General features: G+C 43.1%; 1 protein-coding gene across 1 annotated transcript in view; it reads right to left on the bottom strand.

Moving 5' to 3' along the window:
• The window catches only part of LOC145407011 (uncharacterized), a 186090-nt gene that overhangs the window by 126608 nt on the left and 38129 nt on the right, over window positions 1–21353 (bottom strand). The window contains exons 4-6 of the mRNA XM_080278025.1: window positions 13206–13464; window positions 11292–11366; window positions 9096–9340 (exon numbers count right to left, since the gene is read on the bottom strand). Coding sequence (XP_080134151.1) covers window positions 9096–9340; window positions 11292–11366; window positions 13206–13464 — 579 coding nt within the window. The remainder of the gene's footprint in view (window positions 1–9095; window positions 9341–11291; window positions 11367–13205; window positions 13465–21353) is intronic.

Genomic DNA, 21353 nt, shown 5'->3' with positions numbered 1-21353 from the left:
AACCAAAGCCCAGGAGCCCACAAACTGTTCCTTAAAAAAAAAAAAAAAAAAAAAAAAAAAAAAAAAAAAAAGACAATACAAAGGAAAGCCAAATTCAAGATCCGTTCATTTCGAGATGCCTTGACACACAGTGTTTGAAAGACTGGAGATCATAGGAAGTAGGAAATACTGACACAGGGAGACAGTTCCAGAGTTGACCTGTTGCATAAATGAAGGACTCTTGCATTTGAGAGTTGGACAGAAAAGGGATGGGAGTTTGTTGCTAGACAAGTGCAACGCACCCGTCGTAGAGGTCGAGGGATGCAAGCAGACAGTGCAGAGAAGCAGTGACCACAGAAGTAGCAATAGAAAAGATAAAGATGCAACAGTGCGGTGAAGAGATAGAGGTTGAAGGAAGCCAGTAAAAGGAGAAGAGTTAATGAGACAAAAAACCTTTCACTCCACCCTATTGAGAAGTGCTCTATGTGGGGAGCCTCCCCACACATAAGAGTTGTACTCCACACAGGAGCAAATAAAACCCGTGTATAAAGTCAACAACTGTGAAGGGGTAAAGAAGGAACAGAGTCGGCTTAGCACACCTAACCTCTTGGAAGAGAGATGTAATATGATCTTTCCAAGATAAGACCCAAGTGAATGAAACCCCATGCATGTTCAAGGATGATACAGGACTGAGCTGGATATTATTAAACATTAGTGGGTACTCCTGGGAAGATTTTGTTGGGATGATGGGTGTAAAAACTGAGTGTTTGATGCATTAAAAACAACAAGATTATTTTTATCCCAGTCAGAGATACAAGCCAAGCCAGACATTAGGCGTGCCATTGCCTCATCCCTTCTTTGTTGAAGTAACTGCTGAGATGGATGTTGCCAGACCCGAATGGAAAGGTGAAGGGTGGAATCATCAGCGTATGAGTGGATAGGGTTAGATGTACAGCTTCGAAGATCACTGATGAATAAAAGGAAAACAGTTGGTGATAGGACAAAGCCCTGAGGAACACCACTGCTTACAGATCTAGGAGAACAACAATGGCCGTCTACAACAGCGGCTACAGAACAACCAGAAAGGATGCTATAGATGAAGGGACAGATAGAAGGATGGAAACCATTGGAGGGCAGTCTGGAAATTAAAAAATTTATGCCAGACTCGACTGAAAGCCTTTGAGATGTCAAGAGCAATGGCAAAGCTTTCACCAAAGTCCCAAAAGGAGGATGACACGGAGTCTGAAAGGTAGGTGAGAAGATCGCCAGAGGAGCATCCCTGACGGAACCCAAACTGATGATCAGAAAGATGGCTGTGATAGGAAAGATGCTTTAAAATTTTCTGTTAAGAATTGTCTCGAAAACTTTTGAGACACAGGATGTTAAAGCAATTGGGCGATAGTTAGAGGGCTAGGGATGGTCACCCTTCTTTGGGACTGGAATGAAAGCAAACTTCCAGCAAGAAGGAAAGGTACAAGTTGACGGACAAAGACAAAAGAGTTTGCCTAGGCAGGGTGTAAGCACAGAAGCACAGTTCTTGAGGACAACAGGAGGGACTCCATCAGGCCCATTTGCCTTGTTAGTATTGAGGCCAGTGATGGCAGAAAATACATCAGCTGAAGATATTTTAATGTCGGCCATGAGGAAGTCAGAGGGGGGATGTGATGGAGGAACAGCACTGGAATCGGCTAAGGTATAACTGGAGGAGAAAGTCTGAATGAAGAGATTTGCTTTAATAGAAGAAGAAATAGCTACAAAGCCATCAAAGTAGAAAAAAGGAGGGAAGGATGATGAGGTAAAGTTGTTAGAAAGGTTTCTGGCAAGGTGCCAGAAAGAGCGGGAAGAATTTGAGTTGGAGAGTTGAGCGCATTTAGTAGGGATGAAATTATGTTTTGCAGTGCGAAGAACAGACTTAGCACAAATCCGGGCAGAAACAAAGAAAATACGTGATTCAAGGGTAGGTTGGTTCTGATACCTTTTATGGGCCCTCTCCTTGTGGACAGCATTAGAACAAGCATGATTAAACCAAGGCTTTCTTGCATTAGTCAAAGGATATGAGAAGGGAATGTACAGGTATGCTTCCATGCCCAAGGGGATAACCTCCATAATGCACAAGGCACACTCAGATGGCTCCCGGCCTTGGAAGCAATAATCATTCTAGGGAAAATCAAGAAGTACTGCCTGAGGGCCTCCCAATACGCAACTCCAAATAACACAATAGATGTTTCTTTGAAGGGTTCACAGACCATACCGGAGAGATAGGACAGGTTAAGGTAATAAGGTTGTGATCAGAGGAGCCCAACGGAGAGGAAAGATTAACAGTGTAAGCAGAAGGATTAGTTGTAAGGAAGAGGTCAAGTATGCTGGAGCTCTCTCCAAGGTAGTCAGGGATACGTGTAGGGTGCTGTACAAGCTGCTCTAGGTCATTAAGGATAGAAAAGATGTAGGCTTGTTCACCACATGGATCAGTGAAAGGAGAGGAAAACCAAAGGTGGCGGTGAACATTGAAATCTCCCAGAACGGAGATTTCATTTTCGTTTTCGTTTTTAAAGGCTCCAACATGCTAGCATGTGTCAGCCTTGGTCGACAATGTGTTCCATCGTAGAAGTAAGATAGTCGAAGAATTTTCCATAGTCAGTGGAATTAGGGGATTAGTAAGCAGCGCAGATATATTTAGTCAGAGAATGACAAGAAAGCCAAAGCCAGAGAGCAGAGAATTCAGAAGAATCAAGTCCGGGAACACGAGAGCAAGTCGTTGCGTACATATACACAACAGCCACCTTTGGCTTTGAAATGCGTATAGAGCAAGTAGGAGGATACAGAAATGGGTTTGCTATCAGTTGCCTCGGACAGCTGAGTCTCAGTGAGGAAGAGAAGGTGAGGTTTAGAGGAGGAGAGGTGGTGCTCAACAGAGTGAAAGTTAGAGGAAAGGCCATGAATGTTGTAGAAATACAGAAGCAATGAGTCAGACAGTGGCTCCAGGCAGCTCGCTGAGTCGTCACTGGGAGAGGGGCAGATGGTGGGGGCGTTTATGGCCAAACCACCTCAATATATTTCTCCTAATGCTTTCCATCACATCTAGTGGTAGGTGGGGGCACCCATCATCCACCCACTGTGGGAGTACTCTGTTTTAGGGTAGTTCCACAATGAGTGGTAAACCAAATGATTTCCTGTAGAACAGGGAATCATATACAACTCTGGGTGGTAACCTTCTAACCAATCAACACGTGTTCCCTAGGTGACCAGTTGGTTGGCAGAAGGTTAGTGACCCCCCCCCCCCAGAAAACAACTATATAACTAAAAATACAAACAAAAAGCCTCCAGTTTTCGCTTTATATAATCCTCGTTCACTTTCTCAGCCACGTTAATCAACTTGTTCCCACTCCACAACATTTCAATCCAACTCCACAATGAACCATCCCTCAATGACACTTTTAGTAAGCAATCAGAATTCATTGTCATCCTAACCATATTTTCCATAAAATAACTGGGATGGCTGGGATCCACAAACAAGCAAAGCAAAACATTAAAGAGGGAAAATTGTCAACAAAATGACTAAAGAAATGGGTCTTAAATTCACTTATTTATCATTCAAGCCTTCTTATTTCTTGGCTATCCTACTTAATGCTTCCAGTTCTGTCTTTATGGTATTCAGTTTGTTTCTTCAACTTTCATTCCTTGTTTTCACAAATTCACTCAAGCATTTATCATCTACCTAGTTCATTCATGCTTTATCCCCTTCCAAGAGCTCCATTACAGGGGGTGGGCAGTCACCATGCTGTTCTGTCCTTATACACATCTATCAGTCTCAATAATTCTTCGTCCACTTCCAACTCTTTCATCAAAAAACTGTTCAATAACTCTCTTCTCCCAAACAGAAGAGTTTTTTCTTGTAATATAACTACTGTACCATACACTATAACAACTGTCCTACCACTCTGCTTTCCTGCTATGTCCTTATGTCCATACCACCTACAATAGTTTCTCTTCAATCCATTCCAAAATCTACCTACCCTCAAAGTCAATCACAAACATTCTTTTCACCACCCTACTCATATTTGCTCTCTTAATATGACCATACCATCAAAACTCACCTCTCGTCTACTCTGCGACCAACAAATTTGCTTCCTGAATACCTTTCATGAACATTTACCTCCAATGCACAATCCTACTATGCAACCCACAAATATTCCTTATCAGTTACATTTCTACTACTCTAACTCATCATCATCATCCAGACCCATTTCCCACCCTAGGGCATGGTGAGGAGTAGCAATGTCCAGAAAGCCCAAGTCTGCCAAATTCAATGGGCCATGCTTCCATTCACTCATCATTCAAGCCCCCAGAATCCTGGCTCTATCTGATATGCCAGAAACTTTCACCACATTCTGTAGCTTCACGTATACATATCCGATAGAGTCAATCTGAACACTGTCATGTTAAAAAGGGGGTGCCACATCCTTGATCATGCGTTTCTTTTTACAAAATTCATCCAGCCAGCTCAATCTCTTTTCAGTCCCTTAGCCTCACCAACTTCCATACCTCTCCTCCTCACACATTCATTCATCATATCCCTCCAACTTCTCCTTGGCCTACCTCGCTGCCTCCCTCCTTCAAATTCGCTCAGATATACCTTTTTCACCAATCTATTGTTTTCCATTCTCTTCACATGACCATACCATATCAGCACACTCTCTTCGATTCTGGTATCCACCAACTTTCTTATTCCACATCCTTCACGAATCACATTATTTTGTATCCTATCCACTCTCTGTACTCTACATACATTCCTCAGCATTCCCATCTCCACTGCTCTCTCTCTTGACTTTTCATTTTCATGCCATAACATAGTCTCACATCCATATGATTAAGCTGGCACTAACACTCCTTCGTTTATGCCTTTTGCAACTGCAACACTCAAGCCTCTGTATTTTATCAAGGCCTTTATTGCACCAGCCATTTCCTTCCTTGTGTCACTCAAATTTCCACTTCTATTGCACATTTTCCTCTGTTTTCTATCACTGTACTCAGGTATTTGAACTCTCTCACCAATTCCAGCCTCTCTCCATTCACTGTAAACATCACATTATGGGGGCGCGGGGTAGAACACCGGGCTCGTAATCGCAAGGTTGTTCGAGTCTCTCAACAGGCCGCCGCTGCCGTGAATGGTAGCGCGCTCCTATAACCTTGCGGGGCTATATGGCCATAGCTGCCTAGCTCGGGGTTGATTAAATCCCTATGTAACATCACACTGGGAGTCCCCTTCTCTCTCGATAACAATCAGTTAACTCTTTTCTACATTTACTCTCAGGGCATGATGCTCACAGACACCAACAAAACTCAGCAACAGTTTACCAAGTTCTTGTCCCTTCATCAGAGAAATTACCAATATGCCGGGAATCGAACCCGGGACTCTCAGGTGAGAGTTTCCTGTGTAAAAATACAGGTTCTCTCTTCATTCTTGTCCCTTATTTGCAAGTAGCACTAAATCATCGGCATACAACAAATTTGAGATACAGTATTCCATCCATCAACATTCATTACCAACGCCATCCCCCCTCCATTACTCGTGCTTTTACTTCTTTCATCACACCATCCATATATATACTGAACAACCATGGGGATACCACACAATCCTATCGCATGCCCACACTGATCGTGAACCATTCACTAAGATGCCCATTTACCTTTACACATGCCTCACTATCATCATAAAAACTCTTGACACCATCTAGCAGCTTACCATCTACACCGTACAGTCATGGACAGAGAAACATGAACATGTGAGGCGAGGCAAATGTCAGATTTTTTCTCTTCCCCCAGCTTCTCCGTCACTCCTTGTTCACGACTCCTTTCCCCCATCCTCCAATCCACCCCCCATCCCGTTTATCCCATCCCTCCCTCTTCCCTAGGCTACTCAGCTATCACTACACACACACACACACACACACACACACACACACACACACACACACACACACACACACACACACAGATGCGCACACACAGACGCACACACACACGCACACACACAGTGTAGAGACTCTTATTTTGTGCACACAATTGAGCTCATCTTCATTCTTCATATATGCAACTGCTCTCTCTCTCTCTCAACATTCTGTAGGAGTGAATAATAATGTCAGTGCAATATATGCCTTTACTCTGATATAAGTATTATAAAATAAATAAAGCACTGGAACATACTTAAAAGAGAACAACTGCAGGAAGTCCTCTCGAGACATCAGCATGTGGAACTGTCATTATTTCCCTACAGGCCAATTAATGTCCACCATACCTGCCTACACCCTTCTGCCACAATTTTTGCCAAAGATTCCTCAACTTCACTTTCCCATTCACAGCATGCCAATAGTCATGACACACACTCACTCACACACACACACACACACACACACACACACACACATATATATATGTATATATATATATATATATATATATATATATATATATAAATATATACAGTGTATATATATATATATATATATATATATATATATATATATATATATAAGTATATATATATATATATATATATATATATATATACAGTATATATATATATATATATATATATATATATATATATATATATATATATATATATATATATATACAGTATATATAAATGACAGACAGACAGACAGACAGAAGGAGACAGAGAGATGGTAGATGGGGGATGGAGGAAGGAGAGAAGAAAAGAGGGAAGAAGCAGGAGTTGAGAGAAAGAGAGAGAGAGAGAGTGACAACCTGTCCCCTGGGAATGACCAACCTTCCCAGGTCATAGGACTAGGACAGAGAGAAGGTGAGGGAAGGTAGGGGATGGGGGTGTTTTGGTTCATATGGACGAAGATTTAGTGGAAAAATTGAAAAGGAAAGAGAAACTCTCAGCTCAGCCCCCAAGTGTCCACCTTTCAATGTCTATGACTGTACTTGTGCAAAATCTTCCACAAACCTTCTCTGTCTACTTTGTTGTATGCTTTTTTCAGATCCATAAATGCCATAAATACCATATAGTCCTCACAAGCCTTCTCCACTATTTGTCTCACTGCAAATAGTTGATCCACACATCCTCTGCCACTGCTAAAGCCACCCTGTTCATCATTCTTTAGAACTTCTGATATCTCTCTTACTTTCTCTATAACAATTCTTCCACATACCTATCCTACAACATTCTATAAACTTATGCCACGATAATCCTTGGACTCACTTCACTCACCTTTAATTTTGTATAGGGGTACAATCACAGCCTTCTTCCACTCTGCTGGTACAGTTTCACTCATCCATGCCTTCTTACATATCTCCAACAAGCATTTCATTCTGTTCTCTCCACTACACTTAATCATTTCTTCATACACCTCGTCAACCCCGGCTGCTTTCCCATTTTTCAGCCGCATCACAGAGTTCCTCACCTCTACAAGTGTCACATTTCCTGGCACTGCATTCCTTCTCTGCACAACCCCAAAACCAATCGTGTTTACAGTCTTTCTGCTCTCTATTCCCATTCATCAGGCTTTCAAAATATTCTTTCCACTTACATCCTTCACACTTTTCACATTTCTTTCCACTGTCACTTTTACATTTACACACCTCTTTCCTGAATAACTTCCTATTTTCTGAGTAATTCGCATACATTTTTCTTCCTAGATTATCATTTACCTTCTTTTCCTCTTCACCAGTCTCTTTACATGCCTCTTGCTCTCAATATATTCAGTTCTTATTTCAACTGAACCTCTGTTCAGTAACCATTCTAGCCACTTTTTCCTCTTTTCCTCCACCGCTATCTTAACCTCTTCATCCCACCATGCCGTACCTCTCTTCTTTGTTGTTACTCTTGCCACACCACATACCTCTTCAGCATTCTTAACCAAGCAATCCCTATATGCACTCCACTGGCTGTCCAGATTCATTTAATTCCAATTCACTGATTCCAACTACTCCCCTACTTTGGTCATGTATTCATCTGCCATTTCTTTGATCCTCAGCTTCTTGACTTTCAGTCTTTATCCCTGACTGCTCGTCTCTCTCCTGGTCCACCTCACTCCTCTCAGCTTGATCTTGCAAACCACAATCATGTGATCTGACAGATCTCCACATCCTCTCACAGCCCTCGTATCAGCAACCATTACCGGAATCAACCTCTATACAAGTACGAGCACGTAATCAATCAGGCTCTTTTCGACACGATCCCCGTTTCCTCTATACCATGTATATTTCTGCGCATCTTAGTGTTTGAAATACGAGTTACAAATCCACAACCTCATTTCCTGACACATATCCTTCAGTTGCTTCCCATTATCATTATCTCCTGGTACTCCATTACAACCCATTATGTCATCCTCAGGACCAGTGCCTACTCTTCCATTCATATTGCTCATTATGATCACTTTATAGCTCTTGGGCACCACTGCTTCATCCAGCTCATCCCAAAACCTGTTTTTCTCTGTTTCACTCCTGTCATCACATGGCGCATGTGCTACTCAACTCTTACTTTTTAAAAATCAATTAACCCCTTCAGTACCATGATATATTTTTATTTCATTCTCTTTATCACCAGGCAATTTTATTCATGTAGCAGATACATCTAGGACGGAAGGGGTCAACATGCAAGTCCAGAATGAGTGTGCGTGTACTCAATGGTTAGTGTAATTTTAAGAAGCTCCTAACTCAATTGCACTATGGGCCATAAATCATCATATTATTAGGTCCATCACATCCAGTATGATATGAGGGATGTTAACAAACGAAAAGGAGGGTGCAGTTAATATACTCATGTAATGGCATCATATGTACCCTGAGAGGGAAATCCTGTGTGCTCAGCTAGTATGATTTACTTAAACTCTTTGGCAAAGCCAGATGTATACAGATAACTATACACATCCTTTCTCTATATAATGAAGTATACAAGTGATACAGACACAAGTTGCAGGACACAAAGAGGTGGACTGTGTGAGAGAAAGGACAGTGGTGTGACTGTCCTACCACATCAACCAGCCATGGTGCCACTTTCTCACACTATCATAACTCCCTCATCTGAATAGTAAAGCTCAGCAGTGAGAGTCGAGTCTCTTGCTGTGTGTGGCCTCATAGCGGCTTACCTCTGTTGGGCAGGAGTGGCGGACCCCTCCTTGGCCAGGGCCTCCCGGCCACTGTCCTTTGTGGACTTGGTATCGTGCCAGGGCTTGCCTTGGCGGGGCTTGGCCATTCGGCGGCCCTGATGGTCTCCAGTCCCATACTGGTCGGGACGGGGGTGGGTAGAGCCACCCCAGCCTCTACGCTCCCACGTGCGACGGGGGCTGTAGTGATGTTCTCGGGGAGGATACTTGTGTGGCCGTACGCCCTCCTGTGGAAGACACTCTCCACTAAGGCTATGAGTCACCAGCACTGCCGAACCCAGAGTGCGTCAGTTAGGTCACCCTGGCTCATCACAATAATGCAGGTCACTATGATACCCACTGCTGTAAAATAAGTATGCCAGTATACAGAGTATAGCATATATTCCCAACTCATAACCAACACTTGGTTTTAATCGGTCTGGGGCCAGGAGTACAAAACAGTACAGGTACTGAAAATAACTTCCTCAAATTATTAAGTATTCCAAGCAAAACAGTACACACACTTTCATTTTTTTTTTTTCTTTTTTTTCAATAGGCACCTCCTCCTGTCATTCTTTCTCTCCGTGCTGCATCCTCCTCTCCTTATTAAAAATAATAATAATAATAATAATAATCATAATTAAGATAATCACTTACTCCTGATAAAAAACTTTGGCATGGACAGGGATACATGTAACATCACTTGCCATAAACTTGAGGCTAAAAAGAGAGTACTATTCTCAAGAGTTTACTCTGGATAATTAGTGTCAAGTGTAGGGGAAACTTACAACAATGAGATTAGTGTGATGAGCAATGATCCACAACTCTTACTACATACCTGTATCATTACTTATAACATTGTTGTAAACTCAAACTACAGACTGCCAAAAGCAACTTGAAATACTGCATAAACTTGGTGTATACGAAATTATCCCAGACAAAGGTCTGCACATTCCAAAACAGATAAACACCAGAAGTTCACTCTAATTTGGAAGTGTAAAAATTCTGAGGTTTTCAACTGATTTTTCCACCAAACCTCATTCCATATTCTAGTATCTCAAACAAGAGCATGGAAGAGAAGATCTGAAAATTACAGTGGCAAACTATGTTGAATCTCTTTAGTATAAAATAATCATTTTCTTTTTACTGCAACTGTTTGATACTTTTATTCAGTAAAAAAAAAAAAAAAAAAAAAAAAACTATTACAGAAATATATACAATCTTTATTAAATGCTTTGATACAGTAACGTCTTTCAGGCTTTTCTCTCTTGCAGCTACCACAAAATTTCAATCAACACTAGTAGAGCACTCTCACTGCAAAATGGTTTGTAACAAGTCCTCAATAACTCATTGTACATGTTAAGTTTCTTAACATATTCTTTCTACTACCATATTCTTTCTACTACCATACTGTCATATTCAAATTAGATCTCTTACACAGAAGGGATTAAAAAATCCCCTTTAAATCTTTCAAGATTTCCTTCAATATAAACAGTGGTAGGTGGGGGCACTCACCATCCACTCACTCGATGTAGTGCTACTTTGGGTGTTTGCCCTTTTCTCTCTTCCATGCTTCCTCTTCTGTCTTTCTTTCCTTCATTTTTTCCTCTTGCTTCTGCCTACGGGTGACGTTATACTCCCTCTTCTGTCTTTCTTTCCTCCATTCTTTCCTCTTCCTTCTACATACAGGTAACTCTGCACTGAGTGACAAGCCAAATGGTTTCCTGTACACCAGGACACCATTTACTACGGTGGGTGGCAACCATATAATCAAATTATGGCACCTAGTGGTTTAGTGGGTAATTATGGTGCTGGTGCTCCAATTGGACTGAGCCTGTGCAGGTTTTTATCCAAAGGGTGGTTGGGGTTTACTGATCAAATAATGCCACTCATGGATGAGTGAGGCTGGTCACTCTCATCTTAAACATCAGGACCGATTTGCATAGCCCCAGACTCCAACGATCAAGTGGCAACATAGATGATGGAAGGATGATGGTTTTTTTTTTTTTTTTTTTTTTTTTATAAAGCTTAGAACACTTCTAAAAGTAAAGGTGGTAATATGGTATGCTTAACTCTCTTCCCATGGTGGAGCTTATGAACTTTTGAATGGGATAACCTCAAAATCAAATGAATGGCAGTTTGCTTCATAATGATGTTGCTACTGATGATAGTGACACTGCAAAGTTTTTGTGTACTCACCCACTCCACACGCCGCTGCTTCCTTGGTGGGGGACCATGATCCCACCCTCCCCGACCCTCACTCATTGAAGACTCCTGAGGAAGACATGAAAGGGAAAAAAAGAAAATCAAAAATCACAAAAGGCAGATGGTCAACCCCTTGAATCCAAGGACATGTATCTTCTTTTATTTTTGTTATCTTCAGATGGTTTTATTCACTTTAATGAGGGCCTTTAGTGGTGAAGAAGTTACTGAAGGCTATATCTAACACCTCAGAGTTTGAAAAATCTCTAATATGCCCTCTATACCAAATTATCTCTACAAAGTCTTCCGTAATGACAAATAACACAGCCTCACTGGGGTCCCTAAAATGTGACAACAATACCTTTTCACTCTAACTTGGCCTACAATTAACAGCTGTCCATCCAGAATGCTATGACAATACATTAACACTGGAATATACTGTATAATGCTAGTCAAGAAGAGGTGCTATGAAAAGATATAGCCATAGCATTCATTTTCCCCCACTCATCTACATGAATTGAGCTGAAAATGGATGAAATTCTTGGCCAAGGTAAAAAAACAGGTAAAACTGATACATCATGGATTACTGCCTTATGCACTTTCTGTCAATTACTTCAGCTTTCAAGATATTTCCTTGATGTTCCCCTCTCTCCTGAATCCCATCCCTCCTCCTCCTCCTCCTCAAAATCCCTTCTTCATTACCTATCTGAATTTCAACTAACTTAGGCATATGACAGCAGCCAATCTTCTGTAAATTTATACTTACCCTATCACCATTCTCCATGGTTTTCAAGAAGAGGTGCACAACAATTTAATACGTTCCTGTATTTCCACAGTTCAAGTTTCTAAATTTCCTACAATCTGGTTATGGCCAACCTGTCAACCTCCAGCTAAATATATCTGTTTGTTGATATTCGAACTCCACTGACAATGCAGCATTCTTTGACTACCTCAGTTCTGAGGCCAAATCATCTTTTCCATTAGGTGAAATCTCCAATCACTTCTGGCACCCCCCTTCATTTACACCTGTTGATCTCTAATGAACTACAACAGCTTGCACAGCATCCTACCAATGACCATGACTACTTTGGAGAGTTCCATCATATATGATATTAGGCAGCAACTATGCCATTCTGCTTTCTTTCATTTTCTTTACTGGACCTCTCGGATCACAAACTTATTTTGCTAGCTTGTCTCACTCTAGTAATACATATGGATCCTCCTATGATGCAACATATATGGCATTATGGTGCTGTGGATTGGGAGGCTTTTAGGAATACTTCTTTCACCTCCCCAAAAACGATGATTACTTCTGTGGATTAGAGCCAAATACCTGTTTGTGCTCTCCATGCAGGCTGTACACCAAATTTCCTAGAGGTTTCATTCTGAAATAATCATTCTGTTCATAAAGGCTCCAACATGCTTACATGCATCAACCTCAGTCACCTAATAGCAGCCCTCCACATTGTTGATCTCAGGCAGTCTCTCTATTCAGTCCCTTAACCCTGAGGTCAGGTCACACTCTACGACTTCATCCCAAGTCTTTCTCAGTCTATCTTTCACAACCCCATCTGTAACATTCACACCTATCACCTTATGCACCCAGTAGCCATCCTTCATTCTCCTCACATACCCAAACCATCTCAATCTTCCCCTTCTCATCACAACACAAATACATTCAAGTTCAAATACAGTAAAGGTACATTTACTCTTTATCTGTCTTCTGTAAGAGAAATTATTAACTTTTTTTTTTTAATAAACCACATAAGAAGTATTTAAATTTCACACAACTTTCTAACAGCCATTAAGCACAGTCTATCTATGGCAGTCCCACTCATGTGTGGCAGTCAGTATGTCTCAGTTACAATGACAGCACAAGCTGCACAGTACTGTAGTATACCATGTACTCACATTAGAGAGGACAGCATTGAGGATGTCAAGAGCCAGCCTGGATTTATCACTGCCCATATGACCAAGATGGCTGAGTGAGCCCACAAGGTCTGAACCCCCGTGATGGTGCCCTCCCATTCCTCCACCGTGACTGCTACTCATGGCCGAGGCGTGAGCACCATATCCACCACCACCATGGTGAGTCCCTTCCCTGGGACCCATACCCACATCCCAGGGGCTCACAACATGCCCACCAGAACGTCGAGACTCACCACCATATCTACAAAACACAATATTATTACACAATAACCCTCTCAGTACTATATTTGCCCTTACATATTTCATACAAGCTATAACAAAATACAAATCAACCTTGCTATACAACTGGGTTACATTTGAGGAAAACTGATCATATACAGACTGTACTGTATATTGAGGGCAGGGTTTGAAGTAATTGTATAGGTGAAATCAGTGATCATATATTTAAAAAAATATATGATTTTTCCAACGATCATAGAGACCATATCAGTGAAAAAATGATCATACCGAAAAAAGTGATCATATTGAAAATCTATAGCAAAAATGTTCAGATAACATAAGCGAACAATTGTATAGCGCGGCTGACCTGTATCTGTATTCATTGTCAGGCTATCCCTGATCCTCACTAACAAGCAGGATGGGTAGTAACCACATCCAGGAAGAAGATGGCAGTATAATGTATTACTCAACAGCATTTTGCAAACAGGTCATACAACCATTCACTCAACACACTAGTCTTCTTCATTTTCAGGTCCATCCCAAAAGCACATATTACAGTAACCCCTCCAATATCCGGATCAATAGAGCCATCGGTAGGTTCGGATATTGGTTTCGTCCGGATATTGGGACCCAGCTTATGGACTTGTACTTATGGACTCTAACTCAGAGAAACACCTATACAACTCCCTCCGGACATGCATAGCACCTATTTAACACCCAAATCACACCAATAAGGCACATAAATGACTGAAATAAATGCAAAAGAAACATAAAATGTGGGTTTAGAAGTATGTTCATACATTAATAAACATTCTGGTACTTATGGACTCTAACCGAACCTAACCTAACCTAACCGAACCGAACCTAACTCTGAAAAACACATTCCTACTGCACATGCATGAGGTAAGTATAGTATGGAAAGAAGTACAGTATGACACTTTCTGGTAAGTATAGTATGGAAAAAAGTACAACATGAAACATTCTGGTAAATATAGTATGGAAAATAGTACAACATGAAACATTCTGGCTACTTACAGCAAGTCCCTGGCCACCTCGATGAATAACCGCCTCCTCTCGGACTCTGACAGTAAGAACGATTTCCTGAAGCACTTGCACTACACTCTTCCTGAAGTCTTGCACTGAACTTAGTCACTAACACACAGAAGTCCGTTCTTTTCACAGTGTTCACTTTAGTCCAAATAATGTTCCATTTTACTTTAAGTGTTGCACATTAACTTTTCCCCAGTTTTTTTAATTTTCCAAAGCCAAAACAAAGAAGGTTAGTTACGTTAAATTTCTTTTCTACTGAGTCTTTTCTCCCAACTTGAAAACCTTAACACAACACACCGTTTTTTTCACTGCACAACACTCAAAATTCCCGTGTGGTCTAGTGGAGAAGTTCTTGCTGTTTATTCACTGTCAGAGTCCGAGAGTATCACTGGCAGGCGACCAAGGGGTGCATCGGTGGGTCGTGGTGATGGCGTACCGACTACAGAAGACTCTGAAGATAGCCGCGAACTCACGTCGAGCGGTGACTCCACTGTAGCTGATGTGATGGGCTGTGGCTCGGAGCATGAGGGCCTGTCTTGGGGAGGCAACGGAGTGGAACCAGGGCTTGGCACAGCGGGGGTCACAGGCCTGAAAAAACTGTCAATCGTTGACTGACGCAAGGACTGACGATTCTGGCGATTGATAATGCGCTGCCGGAAAGTACGCACTTCCTCCACGAGTCCCAAGGGCCCCATCTCCCTGTCGCAGTCCGGGTGTTCCAGGTAGTCTAGGACGAACTCTAGATGTTCCCGGAGTGCGCTCAGCTTGGGGATGGCTGGAGTAGTGTCCTGCTGAGCGGAGTCCGCATCATCATCGCCTTCGTCGTCGGAATCTTCAAGTTCGGGACTGACACCAGCAACCGAAGACGCAATCTCGATATCAGACAACGTCTGATACCCAGGATCGCCCTCGTCGTCGTCCAACCACTCACGAACATCGTCCACATCAACATCGTCGCCGTGCGTACGTAGCCGTGCATGGAAGTCATCCACGTCAAACCCTAGGAAATCGTACTCCACATCTGTTCCGAGAAGCAGACGAGACCAACCATTTTCAAGAGTTTTCACAGGGACTTCCTTCCATGCACTAGCCCAGTTGTAAAGCGCAGACCTGATGTTGTAACGGCGAAGGTTTTCCAAAGTCCGCTTGCCTCGAGTGTCACGTCCTTCCCTGCGCTCGTCCTCGTCCTCGAGGACAACCATCACCTCGTCCAGGAACTTCCGACGGTACAGGCGCTTTGTTGCCACGATCACTCCTTGGTCCATTGGTTGAATGAGAGCAGTCGTATTAGGTGGCAGAAACATGCACCTAATACGGCCATTTTAAGCAACCAAGTCCTTGTCGCACGGGTGGGCAGGTGCATTGTCGAGGAGAAGGAGAGCCTTTACCTGGTCGCGAGGAATTCCCAGTGTCTTCGTCTGGTAATGGATGACCTCCTTGACGAAGTGATGGTGAAACCAGTCTTTGAAAATCACAGCTGTGAACCATGCTTTCAAAGAATGGTACCATACGACAGGAAGGACATCCATCACCCCACGAAGGCACCGAGGCTGCTTTGCACGGCCAACAATAACGGGCTTAAGCCGGTGCATGCCGTTAGCATTGGCACAACACAAAGCAGACATCCGTTCCTTAGAAAGCTTGCGGCCAGGTACACGCTTCTCCGTCTCATCGGCTAGAGTGTTCGTTGGCACCGAGCGATAGAATAGGCCAGTTTCGTCAGCGTTATAGACTTGACCGAGAGTGAGGCCCTCCCTGTCGATCAAGCCTTTCACCTTGTGCCGAAACTCGTCCACTCCATCCTCGTTAGCGTCCAATGCTTCTCCATGTGCTTTACGGTTAGTAAGGCCATGTCGTAACTTGACCGCGAAGAGCCAACCCTCGGTTGCCTTGAAGTCAAGGGCGTCGTGAAGCCTTGCAAACTTCTCAGGAGCAGCCTTCAGCTCTGTTCCACGTACCATCACACCAGCTGCACGTTGCTGTCGATACCAAATCAACGTGGAGCGGTCGATCTCTGCATACTTGGGGGTAAACATAACCTTCCTCTCCACGTTGCGTTTGCTTCTCGACGAGAAGTCAGCCATGTACTGCATGAGCTTGTCTCGGGAACGCTTGATATCGAACAAAGTCGACCGGGCCAGGTTGAACTCGCGGAGAATGCGTGAGGAAGACCAACCCGCATCAACCTTCTCCAATATCTCCCGTTTCTTCTCCAGAGTCAACACCACTCTCTTCCTTTTCTCAGGAGGCGGGGCCATCATCACACACACTAAGAGTAGGGCAGAGAGCAGCAGGAGGCCTTGCAGCAAGTACGGCACCACCACAAAAGCGAGCACGTGGGCAGCCATGGCAAACAGCGTAGGTCTTGTCGCGGTGAGAGACAGGCGGGAAGTGGGGAGGATGCAGCGGCGCTCTATCGGACGTCGGAGGAATGACGAACCAAAACAATGCTCTCACGCGGCGTGCGCGGCAAGTTCAAATTACGGACGGCAAAAAATCGATTTTTTTTTTTTTTTTTTTTTTTTGGATTTTCGGACCATTTTGGGAATGTTTGATCCCAGGACGATAAGGTTTGGTTAGTGGGGATGTTCGGTTATTGGGCGTCCGGATATTAGAGTGATTACTGTACTGCCATCATACCAAAAAATACAAAATCTTTTTGCTGCTGTGAATACACTGTTGTTTCATTTTAACACCTAAAGACCGCATTATACTGAGGCTATGTTCCATCCCCGCCGCAAGACTGTGGAATGCATATAGGGAATGCTTAGTTAGGAATGCTAAAGCGGTATGTGGTGTGGCAAGAGTAACAACAAAGAACAAAGGTACGGCATGGTGGGTTGAGGAGGTAAAGAGATTGGTGGAGGAAAAGAGGAAGAAGTGGCTAAAGTGATTACAGGACAGGGGTTCAGTTGAAATAAGAACTGAATACTGTATGTTGAGAGCAAGAAGCACGTACAGAGATAATGAAGAGGAAAAAGAAGGTAAATGAGGATCTAGGAAGAAAAATGAATGCGAACTACTCTGAAAATAGAAAGTTATTCTGGAAAGAGGTGCAGAAATGTAGAAGTGAAAGCGGTAAGATATGGGATGGTGTGAAGGATGCAGGTGGTAGATTATTAACCCATGGAGATGAAGTAAGGACTAGATGGAAAGAATATTTTGAAAGCCTGATGAATGGGGATTGAGAGAGCAGAGCAGCTGTAAACATGATTGTTTTTGGGGGGGTGCAGAGAAGGAATGCAGTGCCAGGAGACGTGACACTCGCACAGGTGAAGAGTGCTGTGAAGCAGCTGAAAAATGGGAAAGCAGCTGGGGTTGATGAGGTGTATGCAGAGATGCTTAAATGTAGTGGGAAGAATGGAATGAAGTGCTTGTTGGAGATATGTAAGAAGGTATGGATGAGTGAAACTGTGCCTGGAGAGTGGAAAAAGGCTGTGATTGTACCCCTGTACAAAAATAAAGGTGAACGAAGTGAGTGTAAGAATTATCATGGCATAAGCTTACTAAGTGTGGTAGGGAAGGTATATGGAAGAATTATTATAGAGAAAGTAAGAGAGATATCAGAAGTCCTAGTGAGTGATGAACAGGGTGGCTTTAGGAGTGGCAGAGGATGTGTGGACCAAACATTTGCAGTGAGACAGATAGCAGAGAAGGCTTGTGAGAAGGACCATAAGGTGTTTATGGCATTCATGGATCTGGAAAAAGCATATGACAAAGTGGACAGAGAAGGATTGTGGAAAGTTTTGCGCATGTACAGTGTAGAGGGTAAGCTGTTAGATGCCGTCAAGAGTTTTTATGATGGTTGTGAAGCATGTGTCAGGGTTAATGGGCATCTAAGTGAATGGTTCACAATCAGTGTGGGCGTGTGACAAGGTTGTGTGATGTCCTCATGGTTGTTCAATGTATATATGGATGGGGTGATGAGAGCAGTGAAAACACGAGTAATGGAGAGAAGGATGGCATTGGTAATGAATGGTAATGGATGGAATATCTCAAATTTGTTGTATGCTGATGATGCAGTACTGCTTGCAAGTACCGGACAAGAACTTGGTAGGCTAGTGCAGTGTTTTGCTGATGTCTGTAAGCGTCGTTCCTTGAGAGTAAATGTAGAAAAGAGTAAAGTGATGGTTACTGAGAGAGAAGGTGACTCCCAGTGTGATGTAACAGTGAATGGAGAGAGACTGGAACTGATGAGAGTTCAAATACCTGGGTACAGTGATAGAGAAGAGAGGAAAATGTGCAAAAGAAGTTGAAAGTAGAGTGACACAAGGAAGAAAAGTAGCTGGTGCAATGAAGGCCCTGATAAGAAACAGAGGCTTGAGTGTTGCAGCTGCACGAGGCTTACATGAAGGAGTGTTAGTGCCAACTTTAACATATGGATGTGAGACTATGATGTGGCATGAAAATGAAAAGTCAAGAGTAAGAGCAGTGGAGATGGGACTGCTGAGGAATGTATGTGGAGTACAGAGGGTGGATAGGATACGAAATAATGTGATTCGTGAAAGATGTGGAGTGAGGAAGTCAGTGGACACCAGAATTGAAGAGAGTGTACTGAGATGTTACGGTCATGTAGAGAAAATGGATAACAACAGACTGGTGAAGAAGGTATATCTGAGCGAATTCGAAGGAGGGAGGAGGCGAGGTAGGCCAAGGAGAAGGTGGAGAGATATGGTGGACGAATGTGTGAGGAAGAGGGGTTTGGAAGTCGGTGAGGCTAGGGAACTGACAGAAGATCGAGCTGGCTGGATGAATTTTGTGAGGAGATATGCATGATCAGGGATTTTTGGCACCCCTTTTTAACGTGGCAGCATCTGGACTGACTCTGTCGGATACGATATGTGAAGCTACAGAACGTGGTGAATGTTTTTGGCGAATCCGATAGAGCCAGGATTCCGGGGGCTTGAATGATGAGTTAATGGAAGTGTGGCCTATTGGATTCGGCAATTTTGGGCTGTCTGGACATTGCTGCTCCTCGCCCTGCCCTTGGGTGGAAAGGGAGGTCCGGATGATGATGATGATGATGATGATGAAAATTTTTTTCTTACAGATTTTAATAGCTTGAATTTTTACACACATGAAAAAGCCAACTTCATAATGGTTACTGCAAAACAGCCTGTCAAAGATTAACAAAAGTCCCCCTCTCATTTGTGTGTATGTGTGTGTGTGCGCGCATGCGTGTCCGACTCTGGGCAAAGACTTCAGGGCCTATATCTTAGGGGTAGTAGCCTATCCCAAGGCCCAGTATTCCTCCTACACCTCCTTGTCACTGCTTCGGCACTAACACCCACCGTCCTATTGATTACATGCTAGGACTGTCTCATACAGAACTGGTGTATTGATATTAGCGGGGGTATTTTTATGACATGTCACCGGGTCACCTGGTAGATCAGGAAAGTCTGCTTTTTATGAAATTCAAATTCTTAAACTGTTCCCTGCCCCAGCCAGGATTCAAACTTGGGTCCATCAGGACTGCAGGCCGCCTCTCTACCGATTCAGCCACTGCCTCCCCCAAAATGGTAAGAGAGATAACCAGAAAAAAAAAAGGCGGAAACCTAATTTTCGCTAGAGAACCTTACCATAATCAATTAAATCAATGTAAAATATGTTTCTATTGATGAAACTAGGTGTAGGAGTCAGCATGAATTTAAAAAAAAAAAAGTCCAAACTGGAAAAATTTGGCAAAAACCTTATTTTTGCTTAAGAACCACAACAAATTTAAAGTAAAATATGTTTCTATTGATGAAACTAAGTGTGGGAGTCAGTATAAGAGCTAAAAACCTTACATAAATTACTATAAACTTATAACACACCTTTCTAGGAATCAAGCAAAATAATCTGGTAATGATTAGCAGCTGATCATAGCATGGAAATTACTGTGACACATTTGGGACACAGGCTAGGGAGGGAGTTAGGTGGAGGTGGGGTGGGGGATCTCAGGCAGGAGTGAGACATACTTCCAAGATGTGGGAGAGGTGGCATGAAAGTAATTTTGGTGAGAGCTGACAGACACAGGCCGATCATGGCAGGGAAATTACCGGATTATATCCAGGACAAAGGATAGGAGGGAAGGGAGGAGGTGGAGGTGGAGGTGGGGTGGGGGGGGGTCTCAGGCAGGGGTGATACATACCCCCAATGTGGGAGAGAGGTGGTGTGGGGAGTTATTTGGTGTGAATATAGACACAAGCCACTCATGGCAGTGAAAGTCTATCCATCTATTGTCAGATGCTTTAATCCCATAAGGGGTGGCCACAAACAAATCACCTCCATGTCGCCCTGTCCCCCGCCATTTCATTGCCCTGCTCCCAGCTCACACCCTCCTCTCTCATATACCTCTCCACTCCATCCCTCCATCTCATCCTTGGCCTCCCCCTCCCTCTCCCCCCCCTCCACCTCACTCACATACACTCTCCTCGTCAGTCTCTCGCTCTCCATCCCCTCTCATGTCCAAACCACCTCAGTGTGTTTCTCCTAAATCTTCCTATCACACTGACACCCACACCACAATGCTCCTTCTCTTCCTCATTTGTCAGTCTGTCTCTCCATGTGACTCCACAGGCTCCTCTCAAATAACTCATTTCCATTGCTCTCACTCTTGACTTCTGTCCCTCCAACATGGTCCAAGCTTCACTTTCATATGTTTGAGTTGGTATCACAATACTGTCATGTAGTAGCTTTTTCACTTCCCTGTTTCTTATCACTGCTTTCAAGGAATCAGCAACCTTTCTTCCCTGTTGCACCCTTTCAAGCACTTCACCCTCTAAACTTCTATCGTTACTCATCACTCTACCCAAGTACTTAAACGTACTCACATTTTCCATTTCCTCCTCATCCAGCCTCACTGTACATTCACAGACTTCG

Source organism: Coenobita brevimanus, chromosome 72 (genome assembly GCF_032717465.1).
Source record: "Coenobita brevimanus isolate Jiangsu-jjx chromosome 72, ASM3271746v2, whole genome shotgun sequence".
Classification (NCBI taxonomy): Eukaryota; Metazoa; Arthropoda; class Malacostraca; order Decapoda; family Coenobitidae; genus Coenobita; species Coenobita brevimanus.
The sequence above is the reverse complement of the archived record's forward strand: the minus strand, read 5'-3'. Positions and strand labels throughout refer to the sequence as shown.